The following is a 23,170-nucleotide window of genomic DNA, read 5'->3' as shown; positions in this document are numbered from 1 at the left end:
GATCGTTGGAGGGGTGTTCCCAGCTGAAGCTGCTGCTAGAGAAGGACTGTGAGAAAGATCAAGGGAAAGGTGTTTCTAGGACCAAGACAAAACCAAGGTGTTAAGCTCCCTTGTTATTTTTCTGTTGCCAGGAGGTATAATGTTGTCAGTGCAATATTGTTATATTTACTGAAATGTTGTTTTTGGATGTTATATTTCCTGTTATGTTGCAGTTTCAGCAAGTCATTATGAAATGGTTCTTGCGATGGTTGATCTTGAGATGTATTCTTTGTTGCAAGCCGCTTTGAGCATGATTTTTTTTTGTAGCAAGGAAAATAAAATGATGCTGATGCAACCCACCCCCCATCACTTTCCGTATTGTTCCGGAGGGTCATTCATTGGGAGGTAGTGGGCACTGCAGGTTGAAGGAGTTTGGAGTTTGTCTAACTTAGTGCTTCTTCTTTTCTCAATAGATCAACATCCCTGATATGAAACCTGACTATCCTTTTTTTTCCATGGACCTCATCTTTTCATACGTTAACCGGCCATAACTTAGAAGGTGTACGTTTTCTGAATTCAATGCACACACCAATAATTAATATTTATATTCCCCACATGGATTTCACTAAAGCTTATTTTCCAAATAAACATAAAAACTGAAATGAGATAGAGACCGTCTACTTTTGGGCTGGCTGAGAAACTTTTTTTTTTTGCTTACTGTTCCAATATACACCAAGAACCCATGCCAATTACCCCTTCCATCACTCTTTTGGGCTTCTAGAATTAAAATAATAACAATATTTCAAACAGACAAAGAAGGAGCAATGGCTTAGCCAACAAAGACCAATCTCAGAATTAGCTGCATTTGCCGTGGGTCGAATACCATGACATTTCCTGCTGTGGCCTCTTTGGTACTTTCCAGCTTCCCTGCGGTGTTCACCCAAACTGTCCCTGCTAAATATAATGGGTTGGATCCTGGCCAAGCCTTCTTCCTCAGCTGAAGAAGAGTGATACTCGAAATGCACTGGGATTTATCACATATCATTCCTTATTTGTTCAGATATTTTATACTTGAAGATATTAAAATATGAACCCTGCACCTATGTGGTTTCCCACACCTTTACTTTATATGAATGGTGGTGCAGCCCTTCGGCTTGATTCAGTGCTGCACATGTACTTTGGAATATCCATGCTTTGTTCACACACTTTTTATGGGCCACCTGTACAATGTCATGAACAAAAAACCCTCCCTCCCTTTGCCCCCATGTTCGGCTTCTGGAATTCCCCCTCCCAGTTCTGAAAATCTGACTTTTTAAAAGCTAAATGGAATAGCATTCCACAGGTGCACAGGGCCCAGCATGCTGATAATGTGGCTGATTCTGACCTGTATAGATTTCTCTAGCCTAGGGTTGGCTAACCGTTGGGGAGGCTCAGGCATACCCTCCAACATTTCTCTGGTGAAAATAAAGGTGTCCTCTCCAACATTTGTCCAACAAAAATAGGGACGTCCTACCATACCCTAGGCAAATCAAGAGGGACGCGGGTGGCGCTGTGGGTTAAAGCCTCAGCGCCTAGGACTTGCCGATTGAAAGGTCGGCGGTTCGAATCCCCGTGGCGGGGTGCACTCCTGTCGCTCGGTCCCAGCACCTGCCAACCTAGCAGTTCGAAAGCACTCTCGGGTGCAAGTAGATAAATAGGGACCGCTTACTAGCGGGAAGGTAAACGGCATTCTGTGTGTTGCGCTGGCTCGTCAGATGCAGCTTGTCACGCTGGCCACGTGACCCAGAAGTGTCTGCGGACAGCGCTGGCTCCCGGCCTCTAGAGTGAGATGAGCGCACAACCCTAGAGTCTGTCAAGACTGGCCCGTACGGGCAGGGGTACCTTTACCTTTACCATACCCCCCAACACTTCTCTGATGAAAGTAGGGACGTTCTAACGAAAAGAGGGACATTCTGGGATCAAATCAGAAACTGGGACGGCTTCTGTAAATCCAGGACCATTCCTGGAAAATAGGGTCACCTGGAGGGTCTGCTGAAGGTCACACTGACTTGTGGCCGACCCTCTGGACAAAGTGTCGAAGTAGTTGCAGTGAGAACTGCAGTTCACAAGGCTTAATAAGCTTCTCACATATTAATTGACCATAAAAGTTATCAGTTCTCTGCATCCAACAGAAATGGTACTAATTCACATTTACACTCCTCGTGACTTTCTGTACATACATAAAAACTGGAATGAGGTCAGAACCGTTTGGGAAATGTTTCTGTAACTTTCCATTCCGATAAACAAAGAGAGATCAGGCCAACAGCCATAGCCCTTTCTATCATTCTTTCTTCTAATATAAAAAATTATTTGAAACAGACCAAAACAGAGAGTGAGAGCGCATGAAGCCTTTGCCAGGAGTCCTATACCCATCACAGAAACAGCTGCATTCACACTGGGTCAAATACCATGACATTCCCTGCTGTGGCCTATTTGGTACATTCCAGCTACCCTGCGGTGTTCACCCAAACCGTTCCTGCTAAATAATATTGTTTATTGTTACCATATTGTGATTCTAATAGAATTGTGCACAGACAACAGAATTAATAGCTGAGAGTTTAGATTTGAGCTACAAGACTTAACTCTTGGGGGTTCAAAGTACTACACGCCCATGTTCACACATGCATGTATGAGAGACCAGCAATAATTCAGACCTCACAAAAATAAAATTGGTAGTTTATAGACTAATGTAATTGTCTTTACTCATCAATGAAATAGTTATCTATTGTGCTGGTGCATCGTGGCTCAGTTGGGCATGAGCCCAGAAATAGCGATGATGATGATGATGATGATGATGATGATAATAATAATAATAATAATAATAATAAATTATTTACACCCCACCCAACAGAATATTAAAAACATGATAAAACATCAAACATAAACAGGGCTGCCTTCAGATGTCTTCTAAAAGTGAGATAATTGTTTATTTCCTTGACATCTGATGGGCGGGTGTTCCATAGGGCTGGAGCCACTACCGAGAAGGCCCTCTGCCTGGTTCCCTGTAACCTTACTTCTTGCAGTGAGGGAACCGCCAGAAGGCCCTTGGAGCTGGACCTCAGTGTTCGGGCTGAACAATGGGGGGTAGAGACGCTCCTTCAGGTATACTGGGCAGAGTCCATTTAGGGCTTTAACGGTCAGCACCAACACTTTGAATTGTGCTTGGAAACGTACTGGGAGCCAATGTAGGTCTTTCAGGACCATTGTTATATGATCTTGGCAGCCACTCCCAGTCACCAGTCTAGCTGCTGCATTCTGGATTAGTTGTAGTTTCTGGGTCACCTTCAAAGGTAGCCCCACGTAGAGCACACTGATGATGATGATGGTAATTTTATTATTTATACCCCGCTCATCTGGATGGGTTTTCCCAGCCACTCTGGGCGGCTTACAGCATATATAAAAACCTAGTAAAATATCAAACATTAAATGAACGCAGGCATCTGCCTGATCCCAAATGAGACCACATGGCTTTCCTAGATCAATTCAATATGGCTACACTGACTGGCAGTAGCCCTCTGGGGATTTAGGGAGGAGCTTTTTGTTTACCCAGAGCCAGGGACTGCACCTGGGACATTAGTATAAAATGTGGAAACTTCATATAGCAGGGCAAGCAGAAGGGAAAATAAATGGATGCTGAAAACTAAAATGGGTTAACTGTATTTTGTTTTGAGGATGCCCATTCTGGTTATCCCACTTTGGTTTTGGCCTTATTCTGTGGAATTGTTTCTTTATTTCCTACCCTTCACCCCAAGGTTCCCAAGGTGGGTTAACACACACCCACCCCCACCCACCCACCCACCCCCACTTTTTTTAAAAAGAAAAGGCTGTTAGGTTTTTAATGTAAGATGTTAACTTAAAGACATGCCCATATTGTACTCCTACTGCCAGCGGACTACAGACTGCGTGTGATCGAGATCGCAAGTCACTGTGTGCATTATCCCATAATCTTTCCTTTAACGTCTTTAGGGTGCCTTCATAACCCAGGTAATACAGTTGGGGGGGGGGGGCGTGACAGACCAATAGAGATGGCTTTTTTAGCCATGGTTTTCTGCATTTGCTGACAAATTCCTCATTGGTCAGGTGTTGGTACAAACCCTTCCCTAGATCAAACACTGAAATCCTGAGCCAATGTTTCAGGGCAGCCCACCACGCTTTAGTTGAAATTGGGCATTCACCAGCTTCTAACAGAAGTATGGAGTTGGGGACACAGTTGGGTACCTACAGCAGAGATCGTAGAAATTTTGCCTGGACCGTAATAAAGATTGATGATTTTAAAGAAAATGTTTTAAACAACTTACAAGCAGTGGCTAATTGAGTACGACCCCAGGGAAACCTTGTGAATGGCTGTGTTGGGAAGGGGTCCCTGAAAAGCTCCATTGCACATATGAGTACTACAGGCAGTCTTTTGGATTTCAGGCACTGTGAAGGAACACTGTTATGCATTAGGGTGTGAGCCAGAGTGGATAAAACAAGCTCCTGAGTATTAACACAGTTACCTGGGGGAAACACAAAAAGCAGGCTCTGCCCCAAGGTGCTTACAATCTAAAATTCAACATGAAGGAAACAGAGGGAGGAAATGGTCAGCTTGGCTTCATCAGAACTGAACAAGGTCAATACAAATACGGCACGTTTAGTACATCAGAACATGTTGTTGGTACTTATACTTTAGAGCCAGGCTAGAAAATACCAGAGCTCAGCTGATAAGAATCGGGCCGGGGGCGGTATTCACTTGTTGTGATGAGAAGTTTAGTTTATAGGAACTCTGTTCACTATTTGTACGTCCATATCAGAACTCTCTACAAACATACTGCTTGCATTTATAAAGGGGTTAACATACAACTGCTTTTTCTGTTAGGGAAACAGATGTCAGGAACTAATTATTTTGCTGTTGCCACAAATGTCCTTTGCTCTAAAACCATTGTTTATTCCTCTTACCCAATTTCTCACTTCCTTTTTATTTTATCTGACATCAGTTTTTAATGAGTCGTGTGACTCCAGAGTTGAGGTAACATGTATTTATACCGATTGATTCATGAATGCCAGCTTGAAACGGGAGGCTTCCTAAGCGGCGGAGATGAAGGTGTTTGGAAATAAAACAACTTAAAAAGGCAAATACTGTGAAAGGACTTTAAAATCCATCATTAAACATGCCTGTACAAAACAATGCATGTTTTCTCTCTCTTGAAACCTGTTTAAGAGGTAGCGTGCATGAAGGCAAAGTACTGTAGAATAATTCTATTTTGGTTCAGATCAGCCCGAGCCTTGCTTCCAAAAAGTGAGGCTAGCACTGCAGCCTAAATGGCCTGTTGTTGTTGTTTAGTTGTTTAGCCGTGTCTGACTCTTCGTGACCCCATGGACCAGAGCATGCCAGGCACTTCTGGTCTTTTGCAGGGAGTCTTCTCTTCTCATGAGATGGCCAAAGTATTGGAGCCTCAGTTTCACGATCTGTTCTTCCAGTGAGTACACAGGGCTGATTTCCTTAAGAATGCGTTTGATCTTCTTGCAGTCCATGGGACTCTCAAGAGTCTCCTCCAGCACCATCATTCAAAATCATCAATTCTTTGGCGGTCAGCCTTCTTTATGGTCCAGCTCTCACTTCCATACATCCCTACTGGGAAAACCATGGCTTTAACTATACGGACCTTTGTTGGCAAGGTGATGTCTCTGCTTTTTAAGATGCTATCTAGGTTTGCCATCGCCTTTCTCCCAAGGAGCAGGCATCTTTTAATTTCATGACTGCTGTCACCATCTGCAGTGATCATGGAGCCCAAGAAAGTAAATGACCTAAATACAGTTATATACCACGTAATGTAGAAATGAGGCCTATTTAAAAGTAAAATTATGTGCCAGGGCTGGCCAGAGACCTTTGTGCACTTGAGGCAAGATGCACTACTGATGCTTCCCCACCCCGCCTACAGAATCAGGCCCACACCCTGGTGGGGTGGGAGAAGAATGCCACCCAAGACAGGCTGCCTCGTTGGTGCACTGGTCATGCCAGGGCAGCAAGCAGAGCTTAGGGGCTGCAGGGAAGACCACATGGCACACCCTTCTAGCCACTTTCCACCCCTCTGAATTTGCCTCCTGAGACAGCTGCCTCGTTCTGCTTCATGGTAGCGCCGGCCCTGCTATGTGTTATGAAAAGTAGTGGAAAGTGTTTCATGGGAAATGGATAGTCTTGGGGAAGCCTCTGTATACAGTGGTACCTCGGATTAAGTACTTAATTCATTCTGGAGGCCCGTTCTTAACCTGAAACTGTTCTTAACCTGAAGCACCACTTTAGCTAATGGGGCCTCCTGCTGCCGCCACGCCGCCGGAGCACGATTTCTGTTCTCATCCTGAAGCAAGGTTCTTAACCTGAAGTACTATTTCTTGGTTGGTGGAGTCTGTAACCTGAAACCTATGTAACCTGAAGCGTATGTAACCCAAGGTACCACTGTATTTGCAAACCTTGGATCACACCTAATGAATAACTACCAGACTGGGTTGAAATGCAAAAATATAATGCTCAGCTTCGACAGCAACTGAAAATGATCTTTACCTTAACAAAATAAACCCTGTAATAGTTCTATATTTACAAGAAAGGTTAAGTCCAGTCAAAGGCGACTATGAGATGTGGCGCTCATCTAGCTTTTCAGGCCGAGGGAGCCGGCGTTTGTCCACAGACAGCTTTCTGGGTCATGTGGCCAGCATGACTAAACCGCTTTTGGCGCAACGGTACACTGTGACGGAAACCAGAGCACATGGTAATGCCATTTACCTTCCCGCCGCAGCGGTACCTATTTATCTACTTGAACTGGTGTGCTTTTGAACTGCTAGGTTGGCAGGAGCTAAGACAGAGCAACGGGAGCTCACCTGTTGTGGGGATTCAAACCGTTGACCTTCTGATCAGCAAGCCCAAGAGGCTCAGTGGTTTAGACTACAGTGTCACCCACGTTCCTTTTAACAGAGTCGTATCTATCTATCTATCTATCTATCTATCATCTGTCTATCTATCATCTATCTATCTATTTATCTATCTATCGACCTACCTACCTACCTATCTGCCATGCCTATTTTCCAAAGCCATCCCACACCCCACCAACCAGCTTGGAATGTGCCATTCTGACTGAAAAGAGAGGTGTCTGAGCACATGCATCTAAACCTATGAAGTTTGTGTGGCTGAAATGTGGCGTCTTATACAAAGGTAGGAACCACAGCCATTGCTCTGGCCACGCCCACCACTGGCATGCGGCCCCTGGAAGGTTTCCTGTGAGGGAACATGACCCTTGGGTTAAAAAAGGCTTCCCACCCCTGCTCTGTATAATGTTGGCCAAATGATTTTTAGATTTAACATTCTTAAAATTTATTTTGAATACGGAGCGCTTTGTTTTCTCATTCAAGTACATTCCTCCATCTGTTCTAAATCTAAACTAAGGACCAAAACCTTTCGGTTGGGTAAGTTTTGTTTTAAACCAGAAATAAATTTGGGACGATTGGCGGAAGCATAAAAAGTGTTGCTTTGAATTTTCATTCTTTTTCGGTTTCATGTATTTTGACCCATTTTGCATATTGCAATAAATATTTAGGTTTGTTAGTCCAATTCTGAATCCTATTTTTATTAGACTTGTAAGTCACTTGTTACACCGAGTGGCTTACAACGTATCTAAAAACAGGAATGCATATATAGTTTCATATAGATACATAAGCAATACATTTTTTAAAAAAATACAAATAACCTGCATTCAGACAACTGCAAGAAGCTTAATGCTACAAAACGTCTTTCTCCCTATGTTTTAAATTGCAATCCCATACACATTTACCTTGGAGTAAGCCCACAGTGTGCCTTAATTCCTACTAGACATTCGTAAAGTTGTGCCACTTAAGTCTAAATGGCTAAAATATATGCGGACAATAAACATTAATTCATCACCAGTTAATTAACAGCATTTGGTAAAGGAATTATTTTTACAGCCCAGTATTTATTGATGTTTTTACTGATCTTATTGTAATTCTGTACATTGTATTCCGCACTGCTAGGAATATTTAAACAAATAAATACTAATATGGAGTATTCAGAGGTGTGCAGGAGATTAAAGAAAACAGGGGAAGTCTACAACAAGGCAAACCTCCTGTTTCTCTAGCAACTGACTAACTGTTCCGAGATTTCCTTATGAGGTGAAGGGACTGAAACTAGCAGGGGTTAAAGGTCAGGTGGACCACTTGGAAATATCCAGAATCAGCAAGTCCTTTTAGGTGAAGAAAGTATTTTGGGAGGGAAAGTCCATGGGACTTATTTAGCATGATAATGTTGGAGACATTCAAGGATGAGACAGATTTGCTTTAGCCTATCTGAACAAATGCTGTAGTTTAGAAGAACGGAGCAGTAAACCTCGGGATTACAACATTTTAACTCTCTTGAGTAGATGGAAACAGACCCTAATAAAGCCATGCAAAAGTGATACTAGAATCAAACAAATACTGTAACACCAGAGCACAATGCAAGAAGTCAGGACCATGAAATTATGCAAATTTTATTAATTATATAACTTTTTTTTTAAAAAAAGAAGAAACAGCTGAGAAACACAATGATAAAATTCAATGGTTATTAAAAGATAGAAGGGAGTAGAACATTAGCAGATTTACACAGGTAAACCACATTTTCAGTTGCCTTGAAATAAGATAAAAGATAATAAGATAAAACAGCTTATGTACCAAGTGATAAATTACAAGGAATGTTCTCAGAAGAGAGAGTAACAAGAGCCTATTACTGATAAGCAAAACTTTCAGTTGCCGAAACATGTTTCAACCATACAATATTCTTCAATGCCACATACTGAAAAGCAATTTAACTGCCTCAGAGAATTTGTGTATAATGATATAGGTATCTTGTTAAAGTTGCAGTTTTTGATGTGAAATAGAAACAAGCAATTGCTTTGGCCTTGCCACACTTGTAGGAAAATGAGGTGTAAAGGGATATACAGTGGTACCTCGGGTTACATACGCTTAAAGTTACATATGATTCAGGTTACAGACTCCGCTAACCCAAAAATAGTACCTCGGGTTAAGAACTTTGCTTCAGGATGAGAACAGAAATCGTGCTCCAGTGGCGTGGTGGCAGCGGGAAGCCCCATTAGTTAAAGTGGTGTTTCAGGTTAAGAACAGTTTCAGGTTAAGAATGGACCTCCAGAACAAATTAAGTGCTTAACCCGAGGTACCACTGTACAGCTAAAACAGTGAGATGGGAAAGAGACAGAATTCAACAAGGACTGATAGACCATGGGCAACATGGCAGAAAGGGAGAACCTGTGGCCTTCCAGATGTTGGCTGGCCAGCTGGCCCTGATGGGACTTGAAGTCCACAAACATCTGGATTCTGCATCCCTGCTATAGCAATAATGCTAATGCAGTTTATAGAACATGACAATGCTGCTAGGAATTGCGCGCACTATTTTAACCTCTGTGAAAAAAGCAGTGCCTTCAACAGATGCCATCTCACCAAGATGTCTCCTGAGTTCCTGCATCGCTTCGCTTTTGAAGAGTGGGGCTTTGTGTACACTCTGCTGCTGCTTTGTGCATTCTCTTGGGCATCTTTGTACGTTTCTGTCAAGTAGCTCAAAGGATATTTGAGAACTTGGCTCTCTTGGCGCAAGGGCAAAATGCCATCTCACCCGGAGGAAAGGAATAATTCAACATCGACAACAAAAACGGCTTGGCCTTCTGGAGAAAACACAGCACAATTTCTTTTTAATCTACAGTCAATTGACCTAAGCGTTTCTAAAAGTGTTTCAGCTGTGGTGTAGTGGTTAAGAGCAGTAGACTCGTAATCTGGGGAACCGGGTTCACGTCTCCGCTCCTCCACATGCAGCTGCTGGGTGACCTTGGGCCAGTCACACTTCTTTGAAGTCTCTCAGCCCCACTTACCTCACAGAGTGTTTGTTGTGGGGGAGGAAGGGAAAGGAGAATGTTAGCCGCTTTGAGACTCCTTAAAGGGAGTGAAAGGCGGGCTATCACATCCAACCTCCTCCTCCTCCTCTTCTTCTTCTTCTTCTTCTTCTTCTTCTTCTTCTTCTTCTATACCAACTACAGCCATCCTGAACAGCGACAGCTTGGCCACAGTGTCCCAAGCACTGGTAACTTCAAGCCCAGATTATTGAAATGCTCTGTATGTGGAGCTGCCATTAAAGGTAAAGGGTAAAGGGACCCCTGACCATTAGGTCCAGTCGTGGCCGACTCTGGGGTTGCGGTGCTCATCTCGCTTTACTGGCCGAGAGAGCTGGCGTACAGCTTCCGGGTCATGTGGCCAGCATGACTAAGCTGCTTCTGGTGAACCAGAGCAGCGCACAGAAACGCCGTTTACCTTCCCGCCAGAGTGGTACCTATGCATCTACTTGCATTTGACATGCTTTCGAACTGCTAGGTTGGCAGGACCGAACAATGGGAGCTCACCCCATTGTCGGGATTTGACCCACCGACCTTCTGATCGACAAGTCCTAGGCTCTGTGGTTTAACCCACAGCGCCACCCGTGTCCCAGAGCTGCCATTAAGGCTGGTTCAAACCTGCAGCTGGAGCAGAAAACAGCAGCTTGGTTGCTGAGTGGATCAACTTACTGTGAGAAGGTAACTCCCGTAATAAATACGGAACAGCTGATTGGGGAAGGAGTACGACAAGGCTGTATATTGTCTCCCTGCTTATTTAACTTATATGCAGAATTCATCATGCAAAAGGCTGGGCTGGATGAATCCCAAGCCGGAATTAAGATCGCCGGAAGAAATATCAACAACCTCAGATATGCAGATGACACAACCTTGATGGCAGAAAGTGAGGAAGAATTAAAGAACCTTTTATTGAGGGTGAAAGAAGAGAGCGCAAAATATGGTTTGAAGCTCAACATCAAAAAAACGAAGATAATAGCCACTGGTCCCATCACCTCCTGGCAAATAGAAGGGGAAGAAATGGAGGCAGTGAGAGATATTACTTTCTTGGGCTCCATGATCACTGCAGATGGTGACAGCAGTCACGAAATTAAAAGACGCCTGCTTCTTGGGAGAAAAGCAATGACAAACCTAGACATCATCTTAGAAAGCAGAGACATCACCTTGCCAACAAAGGTCCGTATAGTTAAAGCTATGGTTTTCCCAGTAGTGATGTATGGAAGTGAGAGCTGGACCATCAAGAAGGCTGATCGCCGAAGAATTGATGATTTTGAATTATGGTGCTGGAGGAGACTCTTGAGAGTCCCATGGACAGTAAGAAGATCAAACCTATCCATTTTGAAGGAAATCAGCCCTGAGTGCTCACTGGAAGGACAGATTGTGAAGCTGAGGCTCCAATACTTTGGCCACCTCATGAGAAGAGAAGACTCCCTGGAAAAGACCCTGATGTTGGGAAAGATTGAGGGCACAAGGAGAAGAGGACAGTGTTCTCGAAGCTACCAGTATGAGTTTGACCAAACTGCAGGAGGCAGTGGAAGACAGGATTGCCTGGTGTGCTCTGGTCCATGGGGTCACGAAGAGTAGGACACGACTAAAGGACTAAACAACCTCAAAGAATTCCAAGGTCCCAAATCTAAAATAAGCGTTCATAAATTTACAAGGCAAACACACATAAGTATATAAGCCACGTTTCTAAAATAGTACAGGAGAACAATCCTGAAGTCATTTTGACTCTCCTAGTGACCTCAAATATTTCTCTGCAAGGAGGAAGGAAATGGGAAAATCTCTCCATTGTCTTTTGCTTACCTGTCTTAAGGGTGTACTTGTGTGGGTGAATAGGGTGAGCCTGTGACCTGGATTCAGGAATTAAAGTATTTACCATAACAAAAGAATGGCTGGGCTGTCCCGGTAATGCAACCAGTGACCATTAACAGGTATCCTGGCAGAAATAATTTCTGCTGCAGACCACTTCTTTCTGTGATGTATTTATGATGTTTTGGAGGTGGTCTCTGGCTACAGGGTGGGCAATTCAGAAGTCTATATAAGGGCTTGTCCACCATTGTTTGGGGTCCCTCCTGCGTATGGCAGTAAGCACCCTGTTGCAACAGTTAATAAAGATCAGGCTTACTAGCTGCCTGGCTTCTCAATATTCTCTGGTTGGCCTCTGTTATTTTCTCCTTCCGATAGGGAACCTCCTTAAGGACTTTATACGGGCTCTTGGATTTCCCATAAGGGAAAAGGTGCAGTTTTCTTACAACAAAGGAACTGCACAGAGTGCCAATTTCATACCAAGCCAAGCTGAAATGTTTGTTGCTAGTTTACAAATCCCTAAACAACTTGGGGCCTGGTGACCTGAGAGGGTGCCTCTTGTCATACAGACCTGCCTGTTCACTGAGATTCTTAGATGAAGCTCTCCTGGTGGTTCTTCAACCAAGGATCTATCTGACAACCACCTTGGAAGAGGGAAGCATCTTCCAAATGGTACAGCCCTCCATCAGATATGGCAAGAGTTCTTCAGATACAGTCACACCTCGGGTTACATCCACTTCAGGTTGCATTTTTTTGGGTTACGGACCGCCAAAACCCGGAAGTACTGGAACGGGTTACTTCCAGGTTTCAGCAGTTGTGCATGTGCAGAAGCGCTAAATCGTGCTTTGCTCATGCGCAGAAACACCGAATCACAACTGGCACTTAACGACCACTAATCTTGGTAGAGACATCTTGGTAGAGACATCTTGTCTCTAACCTTGATGAAGTAGAGACATCACCTTGCCAACAAAGGTCCGTATAGTAAAAGCTATGGTTTTCCCAGTAGTGATGTATGGAAGTGAGAGCTGGACCATAAAGAAGGCTGATCGCCGAAGAATTGATGATTTTGAATTATGGTGCTGGAGGAGACTCTTGAGAGTCCCATGGACTGCAAGAAGATCAAACCGATCCATTCTTCAGGAAATCAGCCCTGAGTGCTCACTGGAAGGACAGATCGTGAAGCTGAGGCTCCAATACTTTGGCCACCTCATGAGAAGAGAAGACTCCCTGGAAAAGACCCTGATGTTGGGAAAGATGGAGGGCACAAGGAGAAGGGGACAACAGAGGACGAGATGGTTGGATAGTGTCTTCGAAGCTACAAACATGAGTCTGACCAAACTGCGGGAGGCAGTGGAAGACAGGAGTGCCTGGCGTGCTCTGGTCCATGGGGTCACGAAGAGTCGGACACGACTAAACGACTAAACAACAACAACAACCTTGGTACTGATTATTTTATTTAGGAAAGGATTTATCACACTCCTTTGCAATTCCTGAATATAAAGCAGCAAATAAGTATTTTAAATAAACAAATAAATGGGAAGGGTATTGCAACCTAAATTCTACTAGAATGAAAGCTCACTCAAAATCAACGGGATGGATTACAAGGAGGTACGCTGAGGATCTGCATCTAAGCCAGCCTGCCAAGTTTTATACTACTTTCCAAATGTTTATGCTTTCTGTGTTGGAACCAAAGATCTCACAGAAGTGCCCGTCAAACAGAGGCTATGCAGCTGGAAGTAAAAAGATAATAGCAGTGGGATCCAGGCATCTCTTTTAAAAGAGCTAAGTAATATACTGTGTGGATTTTTTTTTAAAGGGAGAAAAAAAGACTGCCTAAGGAAGGGGAAATTAGTGTTTCCCAGGAAAGAAAATGCCTGAAGCACATCTGGCAAACTATATCTTTAACCCCTTTTACAAGGTGAGTTATGTTGAGTGAACACCCTTTAACTTTTTTTTTTAAATGGGAAAGATCTAATTTGTACTTTAAATATACTGAGACAGTATTTGCTATTTTATGTCTAAAAGCGTATAATCAATCAAAAACAAGCAGGAAATCACAGTACAAAAAACCCGACTGTTCGATCTGAAGAACATGCTGAACATGAAGATGACAAGATTATGTCTGAAACACACACACACACACACACACACACGAGTAAATATGAAGCCAATTAAAGAACTCAAACTCAAAAGACTTTGTTTTGGTGCTCATCATAGGCTATGATCCAGGAGGAGAGATGGAGGTCTGGGAGGGACCTACAAACCAAACCAAACCAAAAATGGTTCATTGTGTAATTACTTTATTTATATTTCACTCACTCTGTGGCTTCATGGGGATGCGGGTGGCACTGTGGTCTAAACCACTGAGCCTAGGGCTTGCCGATTGAAAGGTCGGCAGTTTGAATCCCCGCGACGGGGTGAGCTCCCGTTGCTCGGTCCCTGTTCCTGCCAACCTAGCAGTTCGAAAGCACGTCAAAGTGCAAGGAGATAAATAGGTACCGCTCTGGTAGGAAGATAAACAGTGTTTCCGTGCGCTGCTCTGGTTTCGCCAGAAGCGGCTTAGTTATGCTGGCCACATGACCTGGAAAAACTGTCTGCGGACAAACATTGGCTCCCTCGGCCAGTAAAGCGAGATGAGCGCCGCAACCCCAGAGTCGTTTGCGCCTGGACTTAACTGTCAGGGGTCCTTTACTTTTTTATCTGTGGCTTCAGAGTAGCTAACTGTGGTGCTCCTACCCATGTCCCCCATCTTAATGTTAATAGTTCCATCCCTGAAAGGCAAACAATCTAAGAAAAGGCTTTGATTTCTCTTACTTTACTTATTTTAAGATGTTTAAATATCCTGCCTTTCTGTCTAACTCTGAGGCAGCTTCTCCTCTACCCACTGCAAAGAGAACGTACATTTTAAAAGAAGGAGAAGGTAATAGTGACTAGATTCTATCCTGTTTCTCTTTAAATGTTCTGCAGGAACCATGTATAAACCCCTCTCCGGGACTGGAGAGAAGCACCACCACCACCACAACAGTGTATCAAAAATCTGACAACTACCAGTGACGTTCCGATGCTTCCACACTCCAATGGAAAATACTGTTCTGTACAATTCAAACAATTCAAATCAAGGACTCTACTAGGATGGCAAAATCTGATAACATTATTAATTTCGTTAGAAAAGAAGACAAGGGTGGACTGAATCACTGGGAGAGAGAAGAACTGTGGAAGGGGCAGACTGAATATTCCAGATGTGGAATGATGTTATGAGAAAGGCACACTCTCAGGGACAACAAATTGGTTCAAAAAAGACCCACAGAAGAATTTACAGTATGAAATATATTGTGGATGTCCAAAAAGAGTAGAAAAATGGAATAGTGGACAAAGTTTTATAGGTAATGTCTGTATAACAATATATGAGAAATGCCAGGCTTATTTAGCAACTGGTACATCACCAATTACATCAGTCATAAAGGATGAAAGATTCAGCCTTGTTGGACATTTGATTTGGGAGATTAATGGAAATAGAATGGTATTCACAAATATGAAGTCTGGAAAAGACATGTGGACAAGCAAGAGAAATTGTTAGTAATGCTTCCCATATTTCAGTATGCTGTGTACAAATAAGATCTTTTAAAAACAGATTAGACTGAAGGTAGGAGTTCAGAGCGGAGATGTTTGAAAAGTTGATTAGAAAATGTCTAATAAACCAGATTGGTAGTTGGTATTTGGCGAGCCAACATGACAGTGATGTGGGATTGAGGACTAGAGTGATCATTCTGTGATATTATGGCAGTGGAAAAAGCTGTACTGTAGCTTTTGAATAAGAGTCTCTGTGTGTGTGAGAGAGAGAGAACTGGAGTCAAACAATTCCCAAGACTAGCACAGATCTATTGCAAAAGAGCTGCAGAACGAAATCCTGGATGAACTTTGAAATTTTTTTATTCAGCACTGGTGCCAACTTCACAATAGCAACAAATTTTAGATAAAATTGTGTTAAAATGGCTGAACAATAGCATGGAGGAATAAAAAGGCAATAGGATTAAGGTAATGACAAATGTTTCTGCAAAGACGGTAAGGGGGATTTTCCTCCATATATAGTAGAGACGTCAGGAGGCAAGATGATACTGGAAGATAGTGTGGTCAGTGCTAGATGAAATGTTTAAGACAAGATTGATTAGTAAACCATTACTACATCCTTTGAATTGTGTGGAGAAAGAATATTAAAGAACATTTGGACACAGGTATTTTAGAAAACTTTTTGTGGAGCTAGTATATTGGCATAGCAGAACTTGCTGGGGCCTTTCCTCTAACAATAATTGCTTTCACAAGTTAAAATTTTAACTGGGCTACTCATCAAGCACAGCACCATGTATGGGGTTTATACAGAATAAGCAGCAAAATATCAAGAGAAAGATCGACAGGATTGCAGCTCTGATTGTGCTTTCGGCCCCAAAGCTCTCCAGCTCTGGCCCAGCCATGCCACAAAATGTGCTACCTATGTAGGTATGCCACAGGGTGGCCACACATGCCCCAGACTCAGTAGATCTTGGGCACTTGCTAAATAAATTGTTCCACTTATCTTTACTTGGACCAACTAAAATGCCACAAAATAGTAGGGAAGCTTAGGTATTCTCCAGGCTGGATGTTGAGCGAAACTGCAGAGGTGGTGGTGAGGGCACGACGGTTATGCAATTGCTCTGGCATGTACAGAAACCAGAATTACACCCATGTTATATTAAGATCACGATGTGGGTCTATCAATGGCATACCAGTTTGGGAGCGTAAGTCATATGTGACTCAGAAAATCCAAAATAGCCACATGTCTGAGGGAAGGATCCATCCAAGACCATGGAGAATATGGCCAAGAATCTCCCCATGGACCTCACTGTTCTTACCCTAATGACATCCTGTGGTAAAAATCGCAGGAGACATTCCTGGACATTATGGGAGATTCCAGCCATTCCCCCCTCCCTGAGGGATCTAATAATGACACTGATGAGAAAAGGGGCATTCTGTGGACACCAGGAGGCGGAAGCCAACGTGTAATTGGGCTGACACATCCACAAAACATATCCTTCACCACAAACTTCAACACACTTGGCCAAGCAAAACATGACCATGCTCAATAAAGAATGCTCACCTACTCAAGAGGACCTCTTATTGGGAGAATAATAATTTTAGGATTCCCACAGGATGGGGTAATTTTTACAGGGCGTGTTTAGACAAGCTTGCATCCAGTACATGGGAAGTTACTGCAAACTTGGCATCTCTCACTGTTTTGCCAGCTTGTTGGAATATGTAGATGCCTATGGATCTGCCTCAGAAAGCTGCCTTATGTCAGGTCCAGTCCAGTACTGCCTGATCCGACTTGCAGCAGATCTCAGGCACACCTCTCTCCTATCGTTGACTGCGAGGTCCTCTGTTACATGGCATTTCTGGGGAATGAACCAGGGATCTTGCACAGGGATTGGCAAATTTTTTGTGGCTTCGGCCGGTTCACGGTCCCGCAGACGCTGCGGTGGACCGGAGTGTGTGTGTGCACACACATGCACAAACGCTATTTCCGGCGCTCCTTCTGGCATGGAGGAGGTGTGATTAGCTTCCCATTGGCTGCAGGAGCTTCCCACAGCCAATGGGAAGCCGGCCAGCGTCATAGAAGGCAGTCCCCGCTCTACTCCGCACAGGTTTAGCGCAGTGCACGGGAGCCAACCGAGCGGGCGGTGGGGATCCATGGGCTGGTTAAACGACCCCCATGGGCCGCTTGTGGCCCATGGGCCTTAGGTTGTCCACCCCTGATCTTGCACATGCAACACCTTTGCTTCTCCATGAAGGTCCCACGTTAACTTCTTAAAGCAGTATCAGGTCCAAATGGCATGTGATACTTATCATGCAGTTTGCCCTTGGATGATAGCCTTTTCTTTCACAAATGTGCTCCAGAGAACCCTCTAGAGCAGTTCTTTTTTGGGGAGCGCGGGAGGAAAGATGAAGGGAAACAGGAAATCCCATTGCTCAAGCAGACTTCTGTTGTGTAAGCAGACAGACATCACTGGATGCCCTCGACACTCTTTGCCTGCTCTTTCTTTTATTTCTTGTGCTTCTTTAAATACACTGTAATTATAATTTGTGCGAAATTCTCATGCATTTGACTCTGGAAACTTCTAATGAGTACTGGCTAATTCACCCTGACTACCTCAGATAGGAATTCCCAGGCCTGTGCAGGTCTACTCAAAAGTAACTCTCACTGGATTTGATTGGCTTACATTCAAGCAAGTATACAATTGGTTGTTTCCCCTGGTACAGCAGACTTAGGGAGCAACATAAACCAAAGATTCGCTGGAATGGTGTTAGGATCCAATAGATCTCTGGCTCAGCTGCCAATACCTGGTGCAGCCAGGCTCTGCTGGCATAAGTCCCACACCCTGGCTCAGCCAGAGAGATACACCTCCCTCCCAGCTCATCCAGGGCTGAGCCCCCTAAGCTGAGACTGGTGAATTTTATACTAGTGTAAGCCCTGGGGGAGGGACGCAGGTGGCGCTGTGGGTTAAACCATAGAGCCTAGGGCTTGCTGATCAGAAGGTCAGCGGTTCGAATCCCCGCGACAGGGTGAGCTCCCGTTGCTCAGTCCCAGCTCCTGCCAACCTAGCAGTTCAAAAGCACATCAAAGTGCAAGTAGATACATAGGTACCGCTCCGGCGGGAAGGTAAACGGTGTTTCCGTGCGCTGCTCTAGTTCGCCAGAAGCTGCTTACTCATGCTGGCCACATAACCCGGAAGCTGTATGCCTGCTCCCTCGACCAGTAAAGCGAGATGAGCACCGCAACCCCAGAGTCGGTCATGACTGGACCTAATGGTCAGGGGTCCCTTTACCTTTAAGCCCGGGGGGTGGGGAAGGATGCTCTGGAAGATGGGTGGAAGTGAGGCTGGGCAGGGGTGGTGAAGTACATATGCTGGATCCTAACTTCATTCAGTTCAGTCACATGACCTGGTAACTCAGAGGTTACCCAGAGGTCTATGCTTGCAAAAAACGGTGGTGCATGCCAACCTTTTAAAGACTCCCCCCACCCCCCTTGGTCAGGCTTAGGTGAGCTCAGGAGGCAGTAGCCCTGCTTCTGAACAGATAAATTATGTCATTTTAATTTAAGGCAGCAGAAGTTCTGCCGGCTTCCTATACTTAGGACACTAATACTGGTATGTGAGTGAAAGTAATTCCTTTCTGATTTTAGTATGCCACACACACACACTTTTATAAATGGGAGAAACTTACCTATTTGCTCTCAACAGACAGCTGGGAGAAAAAGAAACTCCTATTCCCCAAGCCATACAGCCAGGAAAAATGTAAATAAAAAATTACATAAAAATAAAGGTAAAGGTGGAGGTACCCCTGCCCGTACGGGCCAGTCGTGTCCAACTCTGGGGTTGCGCGCCCATCTCGCTTAAGAGACCGGGGGCCAGCGCTGTCCGAAGACACTTCCGGGTCATGTGGCCAGCGTGACAAGCTGCATCTGGCGAGCCAGCGCATCACACGGAAACGCTGTTTACCTTCCCGCTAGTAAGCGGTCCCTATTTATCTACTTGCACCCGGGGGTGCTTTCGAACTACTAGGTTGGCAGGCGCTGGGACCGAGCAACGGGAGCACACCCCGCCGCAGGGATTCGAACCGCCGACCTGACGATTGGCAAGTCCTAGGCGCTGAGGTTTTACCCACAGCGCCACCCGCGTCCCCCATAAAAATACAATCAATTTATTTTTATCAAACAAAATAGTGCTCCTTCCAATTGTCCTGAGACTACACAGAAAGAGGGAAGGGAAACTTAAGAAGCGGGGGGATGGGACAAGAACAATAAGCAGCTTCAGGTGGTGCCAGGGGTTGCATTAAAGTGACGTTGGGGGTCAGATGGGATGCAACTTGGCCACTTGTGCTTTGGTACAAGTGAGGGAGTGGAAAGAAGCATAGCTGGCATGCAGAACATCTGGGTCATTTGAGGATACATTGACAGGTATCTGAAAAACACGGTACTCTAGGACTGAAATGAGATGTAAGTATAGATAACATGTGCTTCCTAAGCAAACTTCTGGTTTGAAGTTGGAAGTGGGGGGAACATATAATCATTTAGGTAAGGAAGCAGCGAAAAGATCATGGGTTTCATGTACTCCCTTATCCTTCATATGAATTCATTTGTTTCACAGAAACCACAGGGTGCCAGGCTGCCCAAATTGGGACAAACTACAGTGTGACCAAACTACGGTTTGCATCCAAACTGGGAATACACTTGAAATCATGGGTGCTGATTGTAGCTTGCGCACGCCATAGTTTGCTGGATTTGGATGTCACGGCAAACTATGGTTTGCACTCGCCCAAAAAGAAATTAATAGAATGCAGTGGGAGCATATTAGCACAAAGTTTATTCATGATGGCTGACCAGAGCCAACACATATTCAATATCTTGCTTCTATGGTCCCAAACCAATTTCCAGCATTCTGTATTGCCTAAGAGATAATCCGAGGTTTCTTACTACTCTGGGCTAAATATTCACTCAAGTGTTTCCAGCAGTATCGAAGTCTGCTTTTGTTTGGAAATAAGATTTCCATTTGCACAAAATGCTAAGCAAACCATACAATGTTGACTTTAAGATTAAACTCAAAAGGGACTTTTCGCATCTCCCCAGCAGGAAGCAAAGGAATGCCTGCGACTGTGTTTGTAAATTTTAAACTATTAAAAGTAACAGATACAGCCTCAGTTTTTTAAAAAAACAAGCTCACAACACAGAGATTTTCAGAGAGAATGAGACATCCTGGAGACCCTCGATAGGGGAGGTGCTTAGGAAATTCATGAGTCTCCTTTAGCTGATCCATTTTTGCCCCTGGAGAGGCTTCCTGCAGGACGCTAAATGCATAAAACAGCATGCTCTAAACAGTCATGCTGCCTCACTACGCAACTCTCACCAGGAAGATAACGGATATACAAGAAAGAGGAATGTTACTAGCTGCACATGTTTGAGTCCTCTTCTCAATCTAGCCGAAGGAAAGGACACGGAATAATTTGGAACAGCAGATGATTATATCCTTTTCAAAAAGAAAAACGCAGAATCTGAAAATGGACCACAGAGCCAGCAGCAGCAGCTGAGACAGATCTGCCTGACAACTTTTTAACCAAGCTTGGGACTCAACAAGAAACTGGGACTCAACTCCCACCCACCCCCCGCCAGATTCGCACATGTCAGTGGGGCACTGACGGCTGGAAGACGCTATCTAGATAACCTTCGCTCTTTAACAGCGTTTGATCTTCTGATTTATAAAGGAGAAGATGTGGCGGCATGTTTGCTTTATTCTGAGCTGCAATCTCGCTCTCGTTCTGGGATTCAACTCCTTTAGGAAAAACATAGAGACCCTGGGCAAAAAGCAGTACCAAGTCCAGCATGGCTTGTGCAGCTACACTTTCCTATTGCCTGAAACAGAAAATTGCCGTTCTTCTTCTTCTACCTCCTATGTTTCCAATGCAGTGCAGAGGGATGCACCTTTAGATTATGATGATTCCATACAAAGGCTCCAACTTCTTGAAAACATCCTGGAGAACAACACACAGTGGCTAATGAAGGTAAAAAAAACCCCTGTATTATTTCTATCCTACATGCGGGTTCTTGCAGCAGCACAATTTGCTGATTTGGTGTTTTCCCTTTTGACGAGTGAGTACATTGAGTTGCGGAACATTTCATTCACTTGCTCTTGACAAACAACTTTGTCGAAAACATTTAGTACGACTGCATGCTATTTACAGCCATGTGAAAAATCCAGCGTGAGGAATTTTGTTTCCTGAACTAGAGCAACGGGCTAACTGATTTATTTGTTCTAAAATGTTGCACCATGTTTTTCAGGGAGGGGGGAAAAAAAGCTTTCAAACCTGTATGCTATGAACAGCTAGAAACAGCTTATTTGTTTCTATCCATATTATATTTTCAGAATGACATGCGGCGGGTGCAAGCTCACATGCACGCAACTGTCAGATATGCAGGGTTTCATACGTGGAATTTACTTCCAGTTAAATTTGCTTAGCACTGCAGGCAATAGTTAGCATTATTAAGGTCTGATTCACACCGTGAAAAAATAGCAGGAAGCCCAATTTTACACTGCGTGTACCCATAGCCTAGCGTATAATGTGCAAGGGGGGGATCATTCTTGTGTAGAGGCTGTGAAGAATCAAAGTTATTTGTGGCTTCCTACAGTGTGCACGTATGATTTAAAATGAGATATGCTTGAGTCCCAAAGATTTGAATGGGCAGCAGTATTCTTGAACAACAGCTCTGTGGACTGGTACAGAATATATCTGTGACTATTAATCATTTTGAATGTCTTAAGTTACTGACTTCGATATAGGGATTAAATTTTGTGTGTGAAATAACGTTACTTTGGGTGGCGTCCAGATAACTATTGTTTTGTTCTAAAAGTCTCTGTGTAATTCCTGCACCACTAGACTATGATGGATTAATATGTGATAATTGGTTAAATGAACTTGCGAACAAGCATCCTACATGGAAAAAGCTAACAAAATCACTTTCTAGACTATTGAACAGTTTATCTAGACTGTGTGACAGTTCAATCTACTCATGTTTACTCTGAAGTTGAGGTTTACTTCAAAGTAAGTGTGCAAAGGATGGCATCATAGACAAACTGAATAGAAAGTGCAGTTTAACTGCATGATATCCTTGCAAAGTCACATGATACAAGACATGTCTTCTGAGGATGAAATACATGTGCTGAAAACCTAAGCCTGCTGATTCTGAGGTAAGGTCCCATTAAGTTCAGTTAGATTAATTCTCTAGGGTTCTTGCTAAGGACTGAAGCTTTAAAGGATCTCATTTAATATCTCAGTATATTCATTAGAGAAGGCTGCAAATACTAAGAGTACACCTCACTAATGCAGCATCACAAAAAATTAAAATCAATATAGGCCCTGTTTGAAGCTTTTAATCAAACATGTATTATGAGCTGTTATTGCAGACTAATGTGTCTCACACCTTCCTATGATAAGAAGCAGATAAGATTATAAAGTAACACTGAACAGTTATGTGAGAGAATTTAAAACTGCATTTAATAATCTAAAATATGCTTTGGGGAAGGTTGTTTAAATAGCTGTATACCTAGCAGAACGATCCTAGGTATGTCCTTTCAAAAGTATGTCTGTCCTATTGAGTTAAATGAGACCTTACTTCCCGATAGATGGGCTACGATCTTATACAGATTATTTTAGGGCAAATCCCATTGAACATCATGAGCGTTACTTCTGAGTAGGCATTGGTAAGATTGAACTTCAAGCTGCAAAATGTTTACCATAAATGTCATGCCACCATTCATATAGACAGGAAGGTAGGTAGATAGGTAGATAGACGGATAGAAAAAGGGTTTCAGAACCCAAGTTTTTGTCCATTGTTTTTATATTTACTTAAA

The 23,170-nt window shown here is 43.6% G+C and overlaps 2 protein-coding genes and 1 long non-coding RNA gene across 4 annotated transcripts in view; 2 read left to right on the top strand and 1 right to left on the bottom strand.

Moving 5' to 3' along the window:
- Positions 1 to 23,170, bottom strand: part of MCPH1 (microcephalin 1) — a 108,462-nt gene that overhangs the window by 13,391 nt on the left and 71,901 nt on the right. The gene's annotated exons all lie outside the window — the stretch shown is intronic.
- LOC310673483 lies at positions 13,307 to 14,869 on the top strand. Of its 2 annotated transcripts, none has more exons than XR_014509063.1 (2): positions 13,307 to 13,656; positions 14,706 to 14,869. It is a non-coding gene; the product is annotated as an uncharacterized lncRNA (long non-coding RNA). The 2 variants fall into 2 exon arrangements; XR_014509064.1 differs by lacking the exon at positions 13,307 to 13,656 and adding an exon at positions 13,954 to 14,029.
- The window catches only part of ANGPT2 (angiopoietin 2), a 46,231-nt gene continuing 43,533 nt past the window's right edge, over positions 20,473 to 23,170 (top strand). The window contains exon 1 of the mRNA XM_083431695.1: positions 20,473 to 21,323. Within this exon, the coding sequence (XP_083287821.1) occupies positions 21,033 to 21,323 (291 nt within the window). The 5' untranslated portion in view covers positions 20,473 to 21,032. The remainder of the gene's footprint in view (positions 21,324 to 23,170) is intronic.

This window comes from Podarcis tiliguerta (genome assembly GCF_965153285.1).
Source record: "Podarcis tiliguerta genome assembly, chromosome: 3".
In the NCBI taxonomy this organism is placed as follows: domain Eukaryota; kingdom Metazoa; phylum Chordata; class Lepidosauria; order Squamata; family Lacertidae; genus Podarcis; species Podarcis tiliguerta.
This window is presented reverse-complemented; position numbering and strand designations above follow the sequence as displayed.